The 20,971-nt window shown below is 40.2% G+C and overlaps 1 protein-coding gene across 4 annotated transcripts in view; it reads left to right on the forward strand.

Moving 5' to 3' along the window:
• Positions 1 to 20,971, forward strand: part of bcas3 (BCAS3 microtubule associated cell migration factor) — a 465,863-nt gene that overhangs the window by 145,416 nt on the left and 299,476 nt on the right. For 3 of the 4 annotated variants that reach the window (XR_007042330.1, XM_047391219.1, XM_047391221.1), the window contains exons 17-20: positions 3,248 to 3,292; positions 16,527 to 16,651; positions 16,745 to 16,910; positions 17,005 to 17,102. Coding sequence is in view for 3 of the 4 variants with exons in the window: in XM_047391219.1 (XP_047247175.1) it covers positions 3,248 to 3,292; positions 16,527 to 16,651; positions 16,745 to 16,910; positions 17,005 to 17,102 (434 nt within the window). In the remaining variant the exon portion in view is untranslated. The remainder of the gene's footprint in view (positions 1 to 3,247; positions 3,293 to 16,526; positions 16,652 to 16,744; positions 16,911 to 17,004; positions 17,103 to 20,971) is intronic. The other variant, XM_047391220.1, reaches the window with a different exon arrangement.

Below are 20,971 nucleotides of genomic sequence, written 5' to 3' on the forward strand. Positions count from 1 at the left end.
AAAGAAATTTCTGAACGAATAGGCTGTTCCCAGAGTGCTGTATCAAGGCACCTCAGTGGGAAGTCTGTGGGAAGGAAAAAGTGTGGCAGAAAACGCTGCACAACGAGAAGAGGTGACCGGACCCTGAGTAAGATTGTGGAGAAGGGCCGATTCCAGACCTTGGGGGACCTGCGGAAGCAGTGGACTGAGTCTGGAGTAGAAACATCCAGAGCCACCGTGCACAGGCGTGTGCAGGAAATGGGCTACAGGTGCCGCATTGAACCAGAAACAGTGGCAGAAGCGCCTGACCTGGGCTACAGAGAAGCAGCACTGGACTGTTGTTCAGTGGTCCAAAGTACTTTTTTCGGATGAAAGCAAATTCTGCATGTCATTCGGAAATCAAGGTGCCAGAGTCTGGAGGAAGACTGGGGAGAAGGAAATGCCAAAATGCCAGAAGTCCAGTGTCAAGTACCCACAGTCAGTGATGGTCTGGGGTGCCGTGTCAGCTGCTGGTGTTGGTCCACTGTGTTTTATCAAGGGCAGGGTCAATGCAGCTAGCTATCAGGAGATTTTGGAGCACTTCATGCTTCCATCTGCTGAAAAGCTTTATGGAGATGAAGATTTCATTTTTTAGCACGACCTGGCACCTGCTCACAGTGCCAAAACCACTGGTAAATGGTTTACTGACCATGGTATCACTGTGCTCAATTGGCCTGCCAACTCTCCTGACCTGAAACCCATAGTGAATCTGTGGGATATTGTGAAGAGAACGTTGAGAGACTCAAGACCCAACACTCTGGATGAGCTAAAGGCCGCTATCGAAGCATCCTGGGCCTCCATAAGACCTCAGCAGTGCCACAGGCTGATTGCCTCCATGCCACGCCGCATTGAAGCTGTCATTTCTGCAAAAGGATTCCCGACCAAGTATTGAGTGCATAACTGTACATGACTATTTGAAGGTTGACGTTTTTTGTATTAAAAACACTTTTCTTTTATTGGTTGGATGAAATATGCTAATTTTGTGAGATAGGAATTTTGGGTTTTCATGAGCTGTATGCCAAAATCATCCGTATTAAGACAATAAAAGACCTGAAATATTTCAGTTAGTGTGCAATGAATCTAAAATATATGAATGTTAAATTTTCATCATGACATTATGGAAAATAATGAACTTTATCACAATATGCTAATATTTTGAGAAGGACCTGTATATATATACACTACCGGTCAAATGTTTTAGAACACCTTTCACACTAAATGAGTCTGTTTATTTTCATGACTGTTTAAATTGTAGATTCTCACCAGGCTATAGTCCTCAATGCGGCCGTCATGGATTTGAGTCCCGGACCCGGCGACCTTTGCCGAATGTCTCACCCTCTCTCTTTGCCCCTCTTTTCTGTCTGCCTACTGTCGACAAATTTTAAATAAAGGCCTCTAGTGCCGGAAAAATATCTTTAAGAAGAAAAAGACATACTGGAATTGATGGTCTGGCCCCACAGAGCCCTGATCTCAACATCATGGAATGTGTCTGGGATTACATGAAGACACAGAAGGATGTGAAAAAGCCTACATCCACAGAAGATCTGTGGTTAGTTCTCCGAGATGTTTGGAACAACCTACCAGCCGAGTTCCTTCAAAAACTGTGTGCAAATGTACCTAGAAGAGCTGATGCTGTTTTGAAGGCAAAGGGTGGTCACACCAAATATTGATTTGATGTAGATTTCTCTTTTGTTCATTCACCGCATTTTTTTGATTGATGAAAATAAATTATTAAAACTTCCATTTTTGAAAGCATTCTTTCTTTACAGCATTTTTCCACACCTGCCTAAAACATTTGCACAGTACTGTATATATGATCTGGGTCAACACGTCGATTGTGTGGTTAAGGTGCCAATTGACACCTGTCACGTAAACACACACTGTGGCGCTCCCAATACGGGTTTTACTTTGCAGTTCAATACTGATTATTTCATCAGTTATCATATATTTTCTTTTGTAGATGTAGATTTCTCCCATTGGTATCTATCCATTTTCTCAGTTGGAATCCCAAAATGGGAGCCTAGCAGGGGCAGCAGGCCCAGCAGGAGGGGTAGATAAACTGCCGTTAACCTGGGGCCTCCATTACACCAACCACTGTGTTCATTTGTTAACTTGCGCTCCAGAAGTAAACGTTCCTGGGCAAATTGTTGACTTCTGACTCCCAGAAGAACATTTTTATACATATCCATGTACTAGGTCTAATTGGACACTGTGTGCTATCACTGGAAGAGCCCATGCAACAAGAGCGATAAAATAAAGAAGTGCTCCAGAGTGCTTTGGTTTACTTGGGGGTGAGCTTTTTCATGACTTAGGGAGGTTGGCTCACAGGGACAGAGTTCAGTCTCATTGGATCTTTATTGCTTTAGGGAAAGAGACTTATTTACTGTAAACTGTTTATAGAGCTCTGTCACTATCTCTGACCGTGCAGAATAAACACAGGAACACACTCCCACTCCTGATGTCTTGTAAACACCAGAAACACACTCACAGACTGACAGACACTCGTGTACCCTGAAAAAGACACTAAACTCTGGATGACTCCTGGTCACACACTTACATACACACACACACGCTGCATACTTGTTAACATAATCACATTGGATACACATTTGCCCACACCCTATCTTCCAGAAGGCCATGAACTGCCATAAATATACAGTTGCTCTAAAAAAAGATGCTGCTTGCAAACACACATCTCCTTGTCTCAACAATGCATGACTCCTGTTAGTTTTACTGATGTCCCCAGTTGTTATACAAATTGGGTAAACTGTTCAGACTTGCTCTTTATCTCTACAATCTAACTTATTTCCCATATTTTATTCTTTGCTGTATTTACATGGTGCAATTCATCCTACATGATTATGTGCATAAAGCTAAATAATAAAATAAAAATCAAGGGAGATAAATTAAAGGAAAAGAAATAATGTGACAAATGTCAGGATATGACCCCCCTCCAATCTCTGTGGACATGTTCTGTTTGTCAAATAAATGTTATCACACTTTACAGAGCAGCTTGAGCAGATGAATCCTCAAACTATTCTACGGGTTTTTAAATCCATCTTAGTGCACAGACATTCTGTTTCCTGCCGCATGTGTGCTGTTCAGACATGTCAAAAAGTGTGTAATGTGAAAAGTGTGTTTGGTCAAGTGTGCTAGTTTAATAATGGCTTTTCCGTCTATCTCTGTGTCCCCACACTATTCACCCTCCCGCCACACCTCTCTCATGAAGACCTTACCTCTTTGGGGCGGGATGTTTTGCCATTAAAACTCCATGGTGAGTTTTGCTTTTCCCCTCGTCGACTCCATCGGCAGCATGCAGTGATACTGTCTGCCATAACCCATCTTCTTTTTTGTTTTTTTATTTGCCTTATTCTCCCATTTGTATAGTTATTACTCAAAGGGGAAAAATCCCAACGAGGCGTATTTTGTTTCTCTCTTCTTTTACATTTTGTTGTTCATAATGTTGCCATGCATACCATTGGTTTTTATGGTATATATTGTCATCAGGGGAGATTTTAATGCCTTAGGGAAGAAGTCAAAGCACTTTAGGTCTGTCTGCTGTGTGGCCCCTTTGTGCCACCCTGTAGAGAATGGCATTGCTGTCTTCTCCAATGTGCCTTGCCTTTGTGTAGACCCTCCACAGTGTTTTTCCAAGAATGATGCTTTTGTGTAAAACACATGTTGTTCAGATTTTCTTTTGGTTTATGTTTTTTCCATTGGAAATGTGTTTGCACGCAGCAGTTCTGCCTTGTCATATTGTGATGTTATTCTCAGTGTCTTGTGTGGCTTGATGGTTACTTGGAAATGTTTTCTTTTCGTTTGCAAAATTCCTCGACAAACAGCTATAGATTAACCAAATATTTTCTTTTCAATTTTAACATTTATTTTAAGTCCAATAGTAATCGTGCAGTTCTGATAAGAAGTTCACATAGACTCATTCTTGGCATGGAATTCTTTTTATGTTTATTGCTTTTAATTATGCATATAAACAGTTCTTTTTCCAGGTGTATGTGTATGCACTGATTTGGAGATAGGCAATTTTTGTATTGCTTTGTTATTGTGCAAAAAAATGCACAATAACAAAACAATCATGATAAAATTCAGATTTATTGTGACAACAATTAAAAAAAGATCCTTCAAACCTCAAATACTTACAGTATGGTTTGAATTGTTATCTATGCTGTTTAAACTATTTCCAATGTTTTTTTTATGGGAGCATCAATTAAATCAATCCGTTTGAAACAAGACAGTCAGAGACTGCATACCTCCTCCACCCAACATTTTGGAAAAAACAAAACCTGGATCCAGATTACGATCACCACCAATATTTTATGGATTCTTTGTTGGGCTAAGACACACCTCTGGTAAAAAATTTATCGGAATCCATCTGTAACTTACACACAAACAAACTCAGCTGAAAACATAACCTCCTTGGTGGAGGCAAATATGATTTATTGCAATTATTTAGTTAGTGTGGGTGCACCTCTTTATTGAACTAGTAATATTAAAGTACCTCATTTGATAATAGGTATTATTCATATGTGTGTTTGTTGGGCCCTGGTTGTATGCAGTAAATTATGTATTGCCAATTATTTAATTTTTTTAAAATGTTTTTTATAATCATGGCAATAAAGTCCACAAATGATAGTAATAAAATTAAAACTATTGCAATTATTGTTGAAACAAGAATTGGGCTTGAATTCATTGTTGATTTTATCTAGTCCACACAGGATTAAAATTATACGTATAGGCTCATATACAGGTCCTTCTCAAAATATTAGCATATTGTGATAAAGTTCATTACTTTCCATAATGTCATGATGAAAATTTAACATTCATATATTTTAGATTCATTGCACACTAACTGAAATATTTCAGGTCTTTTATTGTCTTAATACGGATGATTTTGGCATACAGCTCATGAAAACCCAAAATTCCTATCTCACAAAATTAGCATATCATTAAAAGGGTCTCTAAACGAGCTATGAACCTAATCATCTGAATCAACGAGTTAACTCTAAACACCTGCAAAAGATTCCTGAGACCTTTAAAACTCCCAGCCTGGTTCATCACTCAAAACCCCAATCATGGGTAAGACTGCCGACCTGACTGCTGTCCAGAAGGCCACTATTGACACCCTCAAGCAAGAGGGTAAGACACAGAAAGAAATTTCTGAACGAATAGGCTGTTCCCAGAGTGCTGTATCAAGGCACCTCAGTGGGAAGTCTGTGGGAAGGAAAAGGTGTGGCAGAAAACGCTGCACAACGAGAAGAGGTGACCGGACCCTGAGGAAGATTGTGGAGAAGGGCCGATTCCAGACCTTGGGGGACCTGCGGAAGCAGTGGACTGAGTCTGGAGTAGAAACATCCAGAACCACCGTGCACAGGCGTGTGCAGGAAATGGGCTACAGGTGCCACATTCCCCAGGTCAAGCCACTTTTGAATCAGAAACAGCGGCAGAAGCGCCTGACCTGGGCTACAGAGAAGCAGCACTGGACTGTTGCTCAGCGGTCCAAAGTACTTTTTTCGGATGAATGCAAATTCTGCATGTCATTCAGAAATCAAGGTGCCAGAGTCTGGAGGAAGACTGGGGAGAAGGAAATGCCAAAATGCCAGAAGTCCAGTGTCAAGTACCCACAGTCAGTGATGGTCTGGGTGGCATGTCAGCTGCTGGTGTTGGTCCACTGTGTTTTATCAAGGGCAGGGTCAGTGCAGCTAGCTATCAGGAGATTTTGGAGCACTTCATGCTTCCATCTGCTGAAAAGCTTTATGGAGATGAAGATTTCATTTTTCAGCACGACCTGGCACCTGCTCACAGTGCCAAAACCACTGGTAAATGGTTTACTGACCATGGTATCACTGTGCTCAATTGGCCTGCCAACTCTCCTGACCTGAACCCCATAGAGAATCTGTGGGATATTGTGAAGAGAACGTTGAGAGACTCAAGACCCAACACTCTGGATGAGCTAAAGGCCGCTATCGAAGCATCCTGGGCCTCCATAAGACCTCAGCAGTGCCACAGGCTGATTGCCTCCATGCCATGCCGCATTGAAGCAGTCATTTCTGCAAAAGGATTCCCGACCAAGTATTGAGTGCATAACTGTACATGATTATTTGAAGGTTGACGTTTTCTGTATTAAAAACACTTTTATTTTATTGGTCGGATGAAATATGCTAATTTTGTGAGATAGGAATTTTGGGTTTTCATGAGCTGTATGCCAAAATCATCCGTATTAAGATAATAAAAGACCTGAAATATTTCAGTTAGTGTGCAATGAATCTAAAATATATGAATGTTAAATTTTCATCATGACATTATGGAAAATAATGAACTTTATCACAATATGCTAATATTTTGAGAAGGACCTGTATATATATATTTATACACACACTCTCACTAATATTTACTTTGAAGTTCCTTAAGAAACCACACACTTTTTTTTGCCACCCGCAAGCTTCTAATATTGTTCTGGCTAGATATGTCTGGATATGTGACCACTTTTCTTCATTGAATTAAAGCTGATTGAAATTCTTTTAAATGTGTTGACTACCTAACATGCCCCCAGCTTTTAAGGATACACTGTAAATTTTGGTTTAGGATGGGGCTTTAGGAAGGGTATTTCAGAAACATATTGTTACCCTGTTTTATTTTTTCCAAAACTACTGTATGTTTAATATGCAATATTATTATCCCAGTATGACCATAAAGCCTGTTTTCCAGAGCTCCTGGTATGGTCTCCCATGACAAACTGGCCTTTAGGGGAGGCTGACAACAATGGCTGATAACAAGAGGGTAACTTTGCCCAGATTAGGGAGACTGGGGCACCCTCCTAGAGACAGGCTTGGAGAGGGAGCTTGCTGGCAATTGCCTGGTGGTCAAGCTTTTGGTCCTGGTGCCCGGCCAGGCTCACCACAGAAAAGCTACAGAAATCCCTCTCTGTGTGGGATCACACCTTGGGCCAAATGTCTTTGATCAATTTAGTAATTGTATCATCAGACCTGAGGTATAACTTCTAGGATACTCAGGTGAGGAGAAGGACAGAGAGGGACAGAAAGACCTGGTAAATCCAAACAGGTGGTGAGGGGAGCTGGGAACATTTGGTAGAGGAACCTTCCTGAGTGTTCTTAAGTTTACACCTCCAAGAGAATTTCTCTAATGTCCTGCAGGAGATTGGGGACATGGAATCTGAATGGACCCCGTTCAGGACTTCCATTGCAGATGCGGCTTCCAGGAGCTGATGAACGCATTGCACTTCGCCAGGGCTGGCTAATCTCACCAATCCTATTTGTCATGTGCATGAACTTGATACCATGGCAAGGTGTGGAGAGAAGGGTGTCTGGTTTGGGAACCTCAACCTTTTGCTTTTCGCAGAGGATGTGTTTCTGTGGGGTTTTTTCAGGCCATGACCTCCTGCGTTTGCTTGAGTGGTTTGCTGCTGAGTGTGAAGCAGCCGGCATAGGAGTCAGCTCCTCTTAAGTTTGAGGCTATGGTTCTTGACTGAAAAAAGGTGGACTGTCCCCTCTGGGTTGGGGGTAAGTCTCTGCCTCAAGCAGGAGAATTTAGGTATATTGGTGTGTTGTTCATAAGTGATGGTATGATGGAACAGTGGAGGGACAGACAATTGGGGTTTCTTCTGCAGTAATGCAGGCGCTGCTTCAGTCTGTTGTGATAAAGAAAGCAGTCAGCTAAAAAGCAAAGCTCTTGATGTACCCATTCATCTATGTTCCGTTCTATGTACCAATCCTCACCTAAAGTCATGAGATAAGGATCATGACCGAAAGAGCAAGATCCTGGAGTGGCCAAAATGTGCTTTGTCCGGAGAGTGGCAGGATTCAACCTTAAAGATCGGCTGAACACCTCTGCTTCTCTGCATTAAAAGGAGTCAGTCGAAGTAGTTCGGGCATCTAATCAGAATGACACCTGGGCGCCTCCCTCCAGAGGTTTTCTGGGCACGTCACACTGGAAGAAGACCCCAGTTAAGACCCTTTGAGAGGGGCTATATGTCCCGTCTGGCCTGGAAATGCCTTGGGTTCCCCTAGAATGAGCTGGAGGATGTCGCTGGGGAAAGGATTGTCTAAGGTTCGCTTGTGACCCAATCTCGGATAAGGAAAGGACAATGGATGGATCATTATCTCATAGGAGAAGTCAGTTATGTCCAGGTTTCAACCATGTGATCAAAACTGTCACCCTAGGAAAAAAGGAATCTAATTTGAATGTGGAGCATTTTTCCATTTGATCATCCTAAAGGAAGATTATTCACTGATATCATATCCCTCTTCTTGCAAGGTGTCTGACCAGCATTATACATCTCTAATTGAAATTGGCACCAGCTCATCTCGAATACGTTGGACTCACCTTGCAATGTACTTATGACTGAACAATTAGTCTTTTTGAACTTACGCTATTATTGAGTTTAAAAGTTAGGGTATTTTAACATGGATGCAAAATATCCCTGGACACACTAACTCCTCCTTAAGACTGAAAACCAGAATTAGTTTGACACTTTTTTCTACACAAACTACTTTGATGTACAGCAGTCTGGCAAGAAACATTAACCTTTTTTACACCATTATTTGACATAGAAACATTTAAATATTTTTTATTATTTCTATAAATACATGTCAATTTTGTCCTGTTTCCACATATGAATAGCTTGAAAGCCCTGAAAGTTTGAACACTGATTATTTATGATGAACACCACAGGTTTTGTGTGTAACAAGAACTTTACCATTTGAAACTTACCATCTGTTGGAAAGATAAGGTACTAAAAGATCTATAATTATAATAATACTAACTATAAAAGATGACTGACTGACTGACAATAATAAATTCAACTTTACCTTTGTAAAAGATAGTAACCCTGGCAGGATGCAGATTACCTGTTTTTGCTAGAATCTACAACATTATCTATGACTTTTATTTAAACCATATGAGCAAAATGATTTTTATTACTACTAAAATAATAAAACATACTCATTATTGCAGTTACTGTAATATTATCTAAAACGTATTTATTACTTTGATTTTGATACAAAGGCAAAAGCAAAAATATATAAAAATATATATTTTTATTAATCACAGATGCAACACAGTCTGCATTGTCAATAACTATAACTATATTTAATTAACCACTGTGAAAAGTGTTGACAGTGTAAGTGTTTTAAGATGGCAGAAATCTGTTGCATTGTGGGTACCCACTCAGACTATTTATTAGCTCACTGTGACAATAGAAACGTCTTTCTGTTTATCCGTACTAAGTAGCTACAACTAGTAAGATGCTAACTATTCATGTTTTTCTATAAAACCCTACTTAGAAATGTCCCCAGTGGAGTAATTATCAGCTGTAGAAGTAGTTAACAGACTAAAAGTAAAGAGTATGTTTATGTACTACAAAGCTGCTCATTAATAAATATATTTAGTGACTTAAAATCGTGGTGATTATTTAAAATGTAAATAAAACACTTGTTCTTTATCCCACACACATTTAACATTTAAACTAAACATCACCTGATTCCAATACATACCAAGTTGTTACAGAATTTATTAATAAATAAATATAAAATGAAAATATGATTAAAGAGCTCTGAATTTTCACCACCTGTCTCTGATTCTTATATGAACTAGTACGAATTAGCATATTTCTCTGCCCCCCCCCCCAACTTTAAGAGTTTTACGTTTTAAAAGCACATGCTTTTTTTTTTGGGATGAGCCAAAGCTAAGTCTCTTGTCAACACTTACTCGTGAAAGCAGATTCTTACAAGCTTTTAAAGGAAACCCCATTATGACAGAGTCACTTATGGAGAGATGATTGAGTGGTTTAGTGAAGTGAACTTTTCCCTTTCCAGCTCCCTGCTTTCCTGCTCCTCCCTGCTGACTCCATTCACTTTAGAAAATGAATAGCATGTGGTGCCTTCTCCAAGGCTTGGGTTTCGTCTTTTGTTGTGGGCAGTCACTCATACATTTTAATTGAAACTTTTTTCTTTCCGCCTTATTCACCATCTAACTAATCTAGACCCTCGGAGCATATTGATTTTCAAAGGTACACATCCTTAGCAGTTTGAATCATTATCTTCAAAATAGCTAGCTTTGGATCAGATATGAACAAATAAAGAAAAAGTTTTCTAAATAGCCTGCATGCAACCTATAGCAACGCACTGTCCATTTGTTTTAGGGTGCAGTATGTTTTAAAGATTTTAAGGATTTAATTATTTGTTCTTAAACATAGATAGATAGATAGATAGATAGATAGATAGATAGATAGATAGATAGATAGATAGATAGATAGATAGATAGATAGATAGATAGATAGATAGATAGATAGATAGATAGATAGATAGATAGATAGATAGATAGATAGATAGATAGATGGTGAATATGTATGTTGTGTAGGGCACGGTGGGTTTAGACATAAAAACAGGTAAAAGAAAGAAACTTACCTTAAACCTTTTCTGGCCATTCTCCAGTTTTTCCCTTTGTGCTTTCCTTGTGCTTGTCATTGGTGCTATTTGTTCAGCAGAATCTCAAGGCTTCCTTTTTTTTCCAAGAACTAATATAATAATTAATGTTTCGTTGAAAGATGTGTCCTCCACATGACTGCGTGCTCTCTTTTTTTCTTTCTTGAGTCTATTCCTTGTGCAATCTCCTTTTGGCTAACTATTGAACATGGCCTGAAATCAGCCATACAGCTGCTTAATAACTGGCTGACTAACTGAAGTAAGCTGTGTTATAATTGTTTACTGTGAAGACTCAGAAAATAAATGGAAGCTGCCACTGGACATGAGCTCTGCACCCCCCACTCCTCTTGAGCAGCGCCTCTTGTTAGCTTGCTCCGGACATAGTAATGTGAAGGGACTTTGATGGTTGATGTCGCAGATTGAATTATGCCCTTGAGGAGAAGCTATTAGCTCAGTCAAGAGGCTTCATTTGTGAAATTAAAAGTGGAAATGACATGTGAGTAGTCTTTTTAGTAAATTAAAGTTGCAAGAAAAAAATTGTTTCCCCTCCCTACTAGAAGTCTATGTTACAGAAGGAAAGAGGGAGAACAGAAAGATTAGCCATTTGTTTAGAAACATCTGGTTTCTTCTGGCCCCAGTTCCCTCTTAATATATATTTATGTTCCTAATTTAGTGATATTGGGTTACATTTATTGTAACGTTGAGCTGTTTGCTTACCCATTACCACACCAGTGGCCTACTTCATAAACCGTTTGTTCCATACAGAGAGCAGAATTAAGCCCTGGAGCTGCACTTTTAGTCACAAGGGCGGAAACCTGAACACGTTCAAGGCACTTCCAGTGAGATCAAGAGCAAATGTGTGATTTAAAATGCAGATGAATGCATTTTAGTGGTCACTATACCCAGATGGGAAAGGAACTAAGCTATGATCTTGACTCCTGTTGGCAGGCTTGGTGCTAGCTGAGGCCTTTTCAAAGAGGCTATGAAACCACAGTGGGGAGCCAGTGTTATAGCCTGCTGTTTGAGACTTCTAAGTATATACATTGTGATTATTTATGTATATACAAACTATATGTGGTTGCATATTGGTCAGTATATCTTGCACTGCTTCAAACACTATTTCCTAGTACTCTATACATGTTTTGTATTTATTGGTCTTTCATAGTCAACAGTTTGTCAAGCCCTGTTTAAAAAGGCCAAACGTTTACTCCTAGATTTACATTGTAAGCATTTACATCTTCTGATCACTGCAGAATATTGTCCAGTCCAAATTAGAAGTCCATCTGTGGAATATTCCTCCGGCGTGACCTTCGCAGCCTTGAAAACCGTCGTGAGCTGACTCCAATAGGATTTGTGTACCATGGGTTATTGAAACTAGCGAACCGCACAGCCTTTGAGGGCTTAGCTTATTTTCCAGAAATAAAAGTAATGGAACAGACGTTTTTTAGTAATTCAACTCTTTGCCTAAGAAGAACTTTGTCTTTGGAGATCTTGTCCACAAAGTCATGAATATGAAATTAAAGTGCCCTGTTAGAAGAGATTCCTTGTTTTCCCCTTCTAATTTCCATTTTTAGATACTTCTACTTATTTGTATACAATATACAATGATTGTGGAATATTTACACTATTGAACATATTGTTTAATTTTAGTTTTTATCTGACTTTTTCTGCTCTAAGATGGTTGGAATTTATTACAAAAACCAAAAGAGAGTAATAAAAAAAGAGAAAAATAGGCATTTCGAAGTAAAAAAAAAATCCTTCAGAATGATGTATTTTACAACTAGAGACTGGCTGTCTTAGCCTGCTTAGGAAATGTTTTGTCCTCTGGACGCACTGAAGAAAAGCTGGGCCTGAGGAAGAGCCTGAAGGAGAGGACATGAACAAACTAGAGTCAGCCAACTTTCTGTCTCTCCCTGTCTTCCTTTTACAGACCAGGCTTACTATAGATATTAGGTTATTCATCCTTCTCTTCTCTACCCAGCACTAATAAATAAAAGCCAAATCTTGTATAGTAGTCTTTCCTGTGACTACCATCACTACTTCATTTTTCCAGATCTTGTCTTTATACGGTGGCAAACAAAGGCATCAACATCTCCTCGCATCCAGGGAGTAATTTATGAGGTGTTGACAGTCTGAAAGGAGGTAACAGAAAGAGACCTTTAGCAGCAACTGCTCTTTCAGCATCCAGGGTTGTGAAAGTCCCTTCAACTACTGCACACTTTCTGCACTGCCTGGCATTATTGTTGACCTTAAGGTTTCATTACATTGTATATGAGGTTCAAATGTTTGTTAACATGAAACTCACTTAAGCACAAATAAAAAGCTATTTGGTCATTGTCAAGGTAATGTTTACACACTGACCCATATCTTTTGCATATTAGTATATTCACACCAGATTTTTGATATTTGTCCAAAGAATCTGGGCTCATAAAGTTATTTACTCAAATTTGGTCTTTTTATCAGCTTTTTATCATCTTTATTCAGTATTCACAATTCAAAAAAGTTTACCATAAGTAGGATGTTATCCTCCATACATTAATGCTTTTAATCTGCAGCAAAGCCTGGAAAGCGCATGGAAAGAGGACTCGCCACCCATGGTACACGGGTACTTAAAAACAAATACAGATAAATGACCTAATCTCCTTTTTTTACCTGTTTGTCTCAGTTAGACAAACAGGTCTAAACGAGTCAGACAGTTTACACTGCTGCCTGCACCAAAATAAGATATAGAAGAACCGATCCAGCTTCTGTCTTTATGCTGACTCGTCACTGTCCTGGATCAGACCCATGACAGTGGTGTCATCTGCAAACTTCAAGTGTAATACAGACGGGTCCGCTGAGGTGCAGTCATTTGTGTTGAGAGGGAAGAGGAGTAGGGAGAGAATACGCTTTCGTGGGTGCCAGTACTGAAGGTCTAGTTGGTCAGCGCAGGCTTTCAGGGAGAAAGGGGAAAAACCATCAGGTCAATCAAAGTAAACTGTAAAACTTTTTCTTTTTGGTCATGTATAGATTTAACTCCCTGAGTTGTGCCATGCGAGCCATATGGGTCAGCCTCATACGTATGTTGCCCAAATATGTAAAATTTCCCTACACTGCAGCTGAACAAGCAGAAATTAAATTGGGATTTGCAGCAAGGAGCTGATTTCCAAATGTGACTGTGGCTATTAACTGCACTCATACTGCTACAAGGACGCCATCTGTAAATGAAAATGCTTTTGGAAATAGGAAGCATTTTCATTCCATAAATGTGCAGGTCATTTGTGATGCGCAAATATGCCTAACAAATGTAGTCGTACATTGGCCTGGTCCAACTCATGATTACTTTATACTGCAGAATTTTACTGTTGGAAACAAACTCCAAGCAAGAGTCGGTTGTGATGGCTGGCCTCTAAGTACCTTTTGACATCAACCTTGATGTCGGACCACTTTTTTTCATTGTTTTTTGCAGCACTCGTGGCCTTTATTTTTCTGAAAGTGAGCTAATAGAAAATAGGGAGAGAGTGGGGAAAAACATGCAGTAAAGGTTAACGGGCCGGGACTCAAACCTGTGATAAGCTGGGTCAAGAACTAAGGCCACTCTGCCTTACCTCTGCACCACTGTTGTGCTACTTCATTTGTTTTGTTTTGTTAGTGATTCCAGAGGAATAATATTCCATATCTTGCTTTCTGCAAGTTTCAGAATTTCTCCCTACCGCAAAATTTTTGTATGTAAGCTGCGCACTCTTTTATGCATGAGGCACCTGGAGCTTAACTGGTCTTCTAACGCTGAAAGACCCTCTTTAGATCTACCTCAGTGGTCTTTAGTGCAGGCAGTGGGTCAGAGGGGAGACGAAAGGGGGTTGTAGGGTTGTTGGTGGGCCGTGCAGGTGTGAAAGTATGAGATTGTGGTGGGAGTGGGACGGAAAACGGAAAAGTAACTATTTGTCTGCAACCTTAATTTATGCTACTAGATGTCATTACGTTCTACACACAGTACCCTTTCATTTTATTCATGCTTTCATTTAGTTTTCTAAATCCTTCGGTGACTTTGAATTCTATGCAGGATTGCGTTCTATCCAAAGGTCAAAGTTAACCAGACCTCGGGGTCAAAGTTAACCAGACCTCATGGAGTGTATGACAGGTAGTTCACCTGTTGTTTGATCAGCAGCAACCAGATTTTACTGTCCAGGTTTGTTCTAAGGCCAGACAAAATACCAGATCTTGCTACTGTTGATTGCAACCATATGGGCATTTCACTGAAGCTGAAAGTCCACTTTCTCTAAAACAGTCCTGACATGCTGAATAATCCAATAACTCCCTAATAAATTTCCCCCAAAGCAAGACAAGCCACACAGCTTGGACATGCTTGTGAGGTGCATTTTTCTTCAGTGATAACCAGTGCATTTGTAGATCTTATACCTTTAGTTAAGGGGTTTATGATAAGCTTAGATAGCTTTTAAATCATCTTGCAAAAGTGCATTTTGTTATTTTACAACCACAGTCTGGCCTCAGAGGTTTGTTCGAGAACATTAGAGAACAAACAACTTCATGAAGGAACCAAGGAACACAGCAGACAGGTCAGGAAGAAAGTTGTGGTGAAGTTTTAAACAGACAAACAAAATCCCAGGCTTTCTCTCACAGAGCTCTGATAAATCCATTTTCAGAAAATGAAAAGCATATGGCACAACTTCAAACATGCAATGACACGATCGTCCACCAAAATTGACTGGCCGGGCAAGGAGAGCTTTAATCGGAGAGGCAGTCAAGAAACATAGTAACTCTCAAGGAGTTGCAGAAATCCACAGCTCTGGTGGGAGAACTTGTTTGCCATGCACTCCACAAATATGGCCTTTATGGAAGATTATTGAACTGTTAAAATCAGGTTAAAAGAATTTCTCTCTGTGTTTTGCCTCAAGCAATGTAGGGAATATATGGAAGAAGGTGCTCTCCGGGAAAACGTTGTGTGGTGAAAAGTTAACATTCTTACTCTGGAAAAATAATGGTGGCTGCATGATGCTGTGGGAATGTTTGTCTTCAGCAAGGGAGTGAAGCTATTCAGTTGTTGAGAAGATGGATGGAGCTAAACACGGGGCCATCTTGGAGAAACAACTGGTGCAGTGGACAACAGCTTTAAACATACATTCCGTGCTGTAGTGGAATGGTTTTGATCAAAGCATATTCATGTGTTAGAATGGCCCAAGCTGAAATCTAATTCAGAATCTGTGGCAAGACTTGAAAAATGGTGCCCACAGATGCTCTCCATCTTATCTGACTGAGCTTCAGGATTTTGTACAGAAAAACATACAAAACCTTTAGTCTGTGCAAAGCTGGTAGAGACATGCCATGCTGTATGCGTATCAGAAGGTGGTTCTGCAAAGTATTAAATATATGCACTGCTCACTTTTATTTTTCAAAAAAAATTTGAAACCATGAATCATTTAAAAACATGTGTAAGGCCCTTAAAAATAAACTTTTCAGTCAGAATGTCAAAGTAGAGAAAGAGCCTACCAGGTATCTGAGTATTCACACTGTTAATAATAATAAAACAAGCTGAAAGATCCTTTTCACTTGTTTATTCAGTTAAGTCATGTCTCCACCTTCCTTTTTTAACTGATCTGAATCCATCAGTACACATTAACCTTTACAGCTTATGTTTTTTAGTTTCACTTCTGTTTTTTTTAATGAAGGACAAAGTTTTATTCAATGCAAAAAATGTCCATTTTTCTTCCACTGATGTAAATTCATTGTCAGAAAACACTGATAAAGCAAGTTAACTCAGATCTCTGTCAATAAAAGGAATAGTTTTTAAAGTTTGCTTCTCATTATTGGCTTCAAAACAAAGTAAATGTTCTCATTTTCTGCTACCAAAAGGATACTTTTTAGTTTCCCTCTGCTCAGTCCCTTGCATGCAAACCTATCACTGTGAATCTGCAAAATAGTGTAATCCATCTTTTCAGATAATGTTCAATTCAATTGAATTACATATGATATTCAGGCTTTTTAAAATTTAAATACTTTACTGCAATAAAAATGTATATTCATAATAACCTTTGCAATTCTTTCTTTCTCTTGAAGTAAAGCTAAACCACCCCCGCAGATCTCTCCAAGCAAGTCCAGTGGAGGAGAGTTTTGCATTGCTGCCATCTTTGCCTCCTCTCGCTCCTGGTTCATCACAAATCCCAGCATGAAAAGAGATAAAGGTAAGATTCCATTCAGATGTCCAGTCTGACCAGAAAGTAAATGTAACGTCTGTTGTGTGTTAATCATGGCCTTGCTTTACAACATTGTCACAGATCAGTCCCGGCAATCAGTTGTGGACTCACTGTACATAATCAGTTGCTATGGTAACGTGGTGGAGCATGTCTTGGAGCCTCGGCCAATTAGCACTGCACAAAAGATAAGCGATGAGTCTGCGTTGGAGTTGAGCACCTCTCCCAGAGCATGCTGGACATTAGCCAGGTAACAGCTTGTTAAGCACTTTTCTTTTTCACAACAGTGCTGTAATACTGCTGTTTATATGGGTTCATTTTGGGTTATGATACTTCATGTACAGGACTCCGCAGTGGAACGAGTTGCAGCCACCTTTCAACTCTAACCACCCCCTCGTGTTGGCCTCAGATCTGGTTCAGTACTATCAGTATCTTCTTGCTGGTAGGTTTCACAGTTTTTCTTTCTTTTCACAGAAACAACTTTATAATCGCAGCAATATGTTAATGAGTACAGGTTTGCTCCACGCTCTTTGAAATCCAAGTGAAATAGTTGAAAACCATTTTTTGTTTGTTTTAATATTTATTGCATCTACTGCAACAACTCTGGTCTTGTTTTCAAGAGAAAATTGACAAAATTATTATTGCATAAAAAAATCTATATATGATAAAGATAAATAAAGACAATTGTCCTCTTTGTTATATTTAGATCTGTATTTATGCATATAACCATGTATGTGTGCTGTGTGCCTGTGCTGCCAATGTTGAAGGCCAGTTTCCAGTCTCTTCTTGGTGCCACATGCTGAGGAAACCCATTCTAGTTAGATTCTAGTTAGTCAGATAGGAAGATCGATCAACCATGAATCCATCCTGTGGCAACCACTCCATAGGACATCCCTTAATAACACCCTAAATTCCCTCCTATTCACTAACCAGTGCTGAGCAGTAAGGACTGCAGTTTGCTGTCTTAAAGGGCATGTTGCAAAAGTGCAGAGTGCACATGGATCCCCACGCACAGATTCAGTCCACCCCCACAGGAATAGGCTGGCGTTTTGAGCTCACTCCATAATTATAAGCATTCAAAATGTTTAATTAGTTTTAGTAGGAACCCCAGGCCAAGTGGTTGCTGTGTTTACACTAATCTTTTGACTCATCTCCATTGAGTACTGCAGTGCTTCAGGTCTAACTGGTAGGATATTTTCTCAAATTAGTAGTAATGGTCTCTCGTAGTGTCAGAGCGATGAGAATGCGTTGGAGTGACGGGCTCGGGCGTCAGCCTTTTCCACTATCTGTGCCGGCATGAGTATTGAAACTGGCCACATAATGAGAGAGATTCATTGCATTAACATTTACATCCAATTAACAGTAGCCGGATAAAACCGCTGTGGCTCCTTACTCCCATGGTCAACCAGGCGTAAAGCAATGCAAGGTCAAGATGTTATAATCATAATTGTTCAACCCCGTACGCATTTCTTGCTCTCTTGCCATTTAGCCTTTGGGTCTGCATCCTATACACCACCAACAACTGAGTTTCTCTTGGACTGCCACCTTCCATTTCTGTGCTTTGCACCCAGAGAGAGACTCTCAACCTCCTGTTTCTCAGCATGTGTCCCCTTGCCAGCCCTCTCCTCTACTGCTCCCTCCAGGGCTTGGCAGCCTAGCTGAGAAGTGATCCAGGAGAAAGAGTCAATTTGACCTTAGGAGGAATTACAGCAGCACCATAAGTTCCTTGTCCAAGTGCCTCTTGCTGAGCATACGGATTAGTACATTGAAAAGAAACAGAAAAGACACTGTTCTAACTCACAGAAGAAATAGTGCTATCTAGGTCAGATTGGCATTGGCCAGCAGCAACTGTTACAAGAGAGTAGTATTGGGGGAATAAATGAGGAAACGGACAATATTTTAAAGCTAAGAAGCTGGAGTACTGACCAAGTCAAGATAGCAATAAATTTGCCCTGAACCTAATTGTCCTGCACACATTTGTTTTCAGATTGTCTGTAGAAGGAAAAGGGGTGGTTGCATTTGACAGCCCATAGACTCTGGTCTCATGGCTCTATATTGGATGACCCAGCCTTATTAAAAATGCAGCTTGCAAGAAAAAGGAATAGGAAGGGAGGAGGAGAGGAAGACCCAGGATCAGGCCAGACCGGAGCCTCGAGGACGGGAAGATAAAAGACACCAGTGGCGCCACTTCATGGTCACTATCTCCACCTGTCCATCTGTAGCAGCTCCTGGCAGCACTCAGCCCTGAGAGGATGGCAAGGCACAGCAAATCTTTGAAGAGATAAGGAAACTAGAGAGACACACTGTACATTCACAAATAGATGAGATCCAGCACTACAGTCTGACAGGCTTGGGGCAGCTTTGTAGTGTTTGAGGAAGTTTTTCTTCTGATGTTTATTCGTAAGATGTTGGGCTATCACATGAAAAAAATACATTTTAGACTTCAGCTGTCATATCTGAATATTAAGAGACTATGAAGAAGATGACCTTTGTTCAGCGTTAGGGTTTGTTTGTCCCCAGCATGTTTTTAGACACCTTTCCCCCTCATCGCAAACTTTGCTGCAGGGCAAACAAACTGGTGAATTATTTACCACCTGGATTTCTGTCTGGCTCCTGTGACCCCTCTGATGGTGACAGGAACAGAAATTATGCTTTTTATGCACAGCCTACCTCTCTCTGTCATATAATGTGCTAATTGTGAAGACTAACTGACTGACTGAATGGCTTGCTTGGCAGCTCTCTTGGGACTTTGAGGCCCATGACAGCCCAGCCACATTTGCCCTGTCAATAGATCTAATTGCTCTGAGGAGGGGCAAGAGTAAAGGCTTTGGAGCATCAGGCGTTTGGTAAAGAGAAACCCTGGCGCCATGACTGGGTCAGTAATCAAAGAGAGGCAGTGGAAGGATGGAGTAAGTGTAGTGCTTGGCTGAATGGAGAAACTGTCTGTCAAATAAACCTTGAATGATATATAATGACGAAGCTATCCCACTCTGTCACTATGCCAGCACCTATCTGCCAGAAGACTCATCAAACGAGAAAAGTGAGAAGCAGGACAGGTGGAGCTGTTGAGAGGGAGCACAGCCAGCCATGTCTGGCAGACAAGTACAGTTCAGAACAAATCGACAAGGAGAAAAGTAAAAGACAACAAAATGAATCCTTGAAGATTACTTATGAAAGATGGAAAGTGGAGAAATGGACAGACCAGGTAACCGATAAAAGACAGCTCACCTCTTTTCACTATGCAGCCAGCTCTGCAGATCTATCAGATTGTTAGCTCCTTATCTATCCCTGGAGATCGGCCTATCTGGCCCCTGGTCCCCTGGCCCCAGCAGGTTGGGCTACATCAATATCTAGGCAGCTTTTGTTCTTGTTCTGACTCCCTGCTTCACTGCCCCAGTTAACAGGCCACTGGCTACCAGCCTTCAGCCCAGCAAAACACCACTTACTGCAGAGTCAATAAAGACAATGTCAGAGGCATCTCTGTCCCTCCAGTGGATGGGAGCTCACATCATAGTTTATGTGGGTATAAGCATAATCCTTGCATCAAATGGCCTGTCTGAACATCAAAACGGTTCCCATGAGATGGTTAGCTGTTGTTTTATAAAATCCATTTCAAGCTCATCTAAGTTTAAACTTGCTATAAGCATTAAGATGTGACTGCTGACTAATAATCAAGTCATATATTTTGTATTTACTTTTTTCATTCATTTTTTTAAATTGTAGCTTTAGGTAATCCTCTGACATTAAAATCTTATGTGAAAACATGCATCTTATTGTTTGCAGTTTTAATGCTGTGCTGCAACATTCGGAGTCGAGAGAAAACAACCTAAAGGAAAAAAGTATAAAGAAAGCCTGATTTAGACCAGTGTTGGCTGTGTTTATATATGTTTATCATTTAAAATGAACTAATTCTTCTGCTTTGTGTTTTCCAACTGTTAGGTAAAAATTACAAAACTGTGCAACCGTTTGTAAAACGTTTAAAGAGTTTGTGGCTTCTCTAAACAGTTTTTTTTTTTTTTTTTTACAGTCGCAACTAGTGACTAGACTAGTGATTGACAGTTGCCCGGCAGATAGTCACTGACCAAAGAAAATAAATGTCTGGCAGAAAATGGTGCTTAAGCAGAAGAGATGAGTGCAGATTTTAGGGGGATGGGAAGAAAAGCCAACTCAAGAGTTCAAGGGAGATTCACAAGACGTGGACTGCAGCTTCTGAGTTGAAAAGCCACCACACACATAGCTATCCAGGACATTGGCTGCAATTGCCACAGGACTTGAGCAAAGTAACTCCTGAACCAGAGACAAAATTAGAAG

This window comes from Girardinichthys multiradiatus, chromosome 18 (genome assembly GCF_021462225.1).
Source record: "Girardinichthys multiradiatus isolate DD_20200921_A chromosome 18, DD_fGirMul_XY1, whole genome shotgun sequence".
In the NCBI taxonomy this organism is placed as follows: Eukaryota; Metazoa; Chordata; class Actinopteri; order Cyprinodontiformes; family Goodeidae; genus Girardinichthys; species Girardinichthys multiradiatus.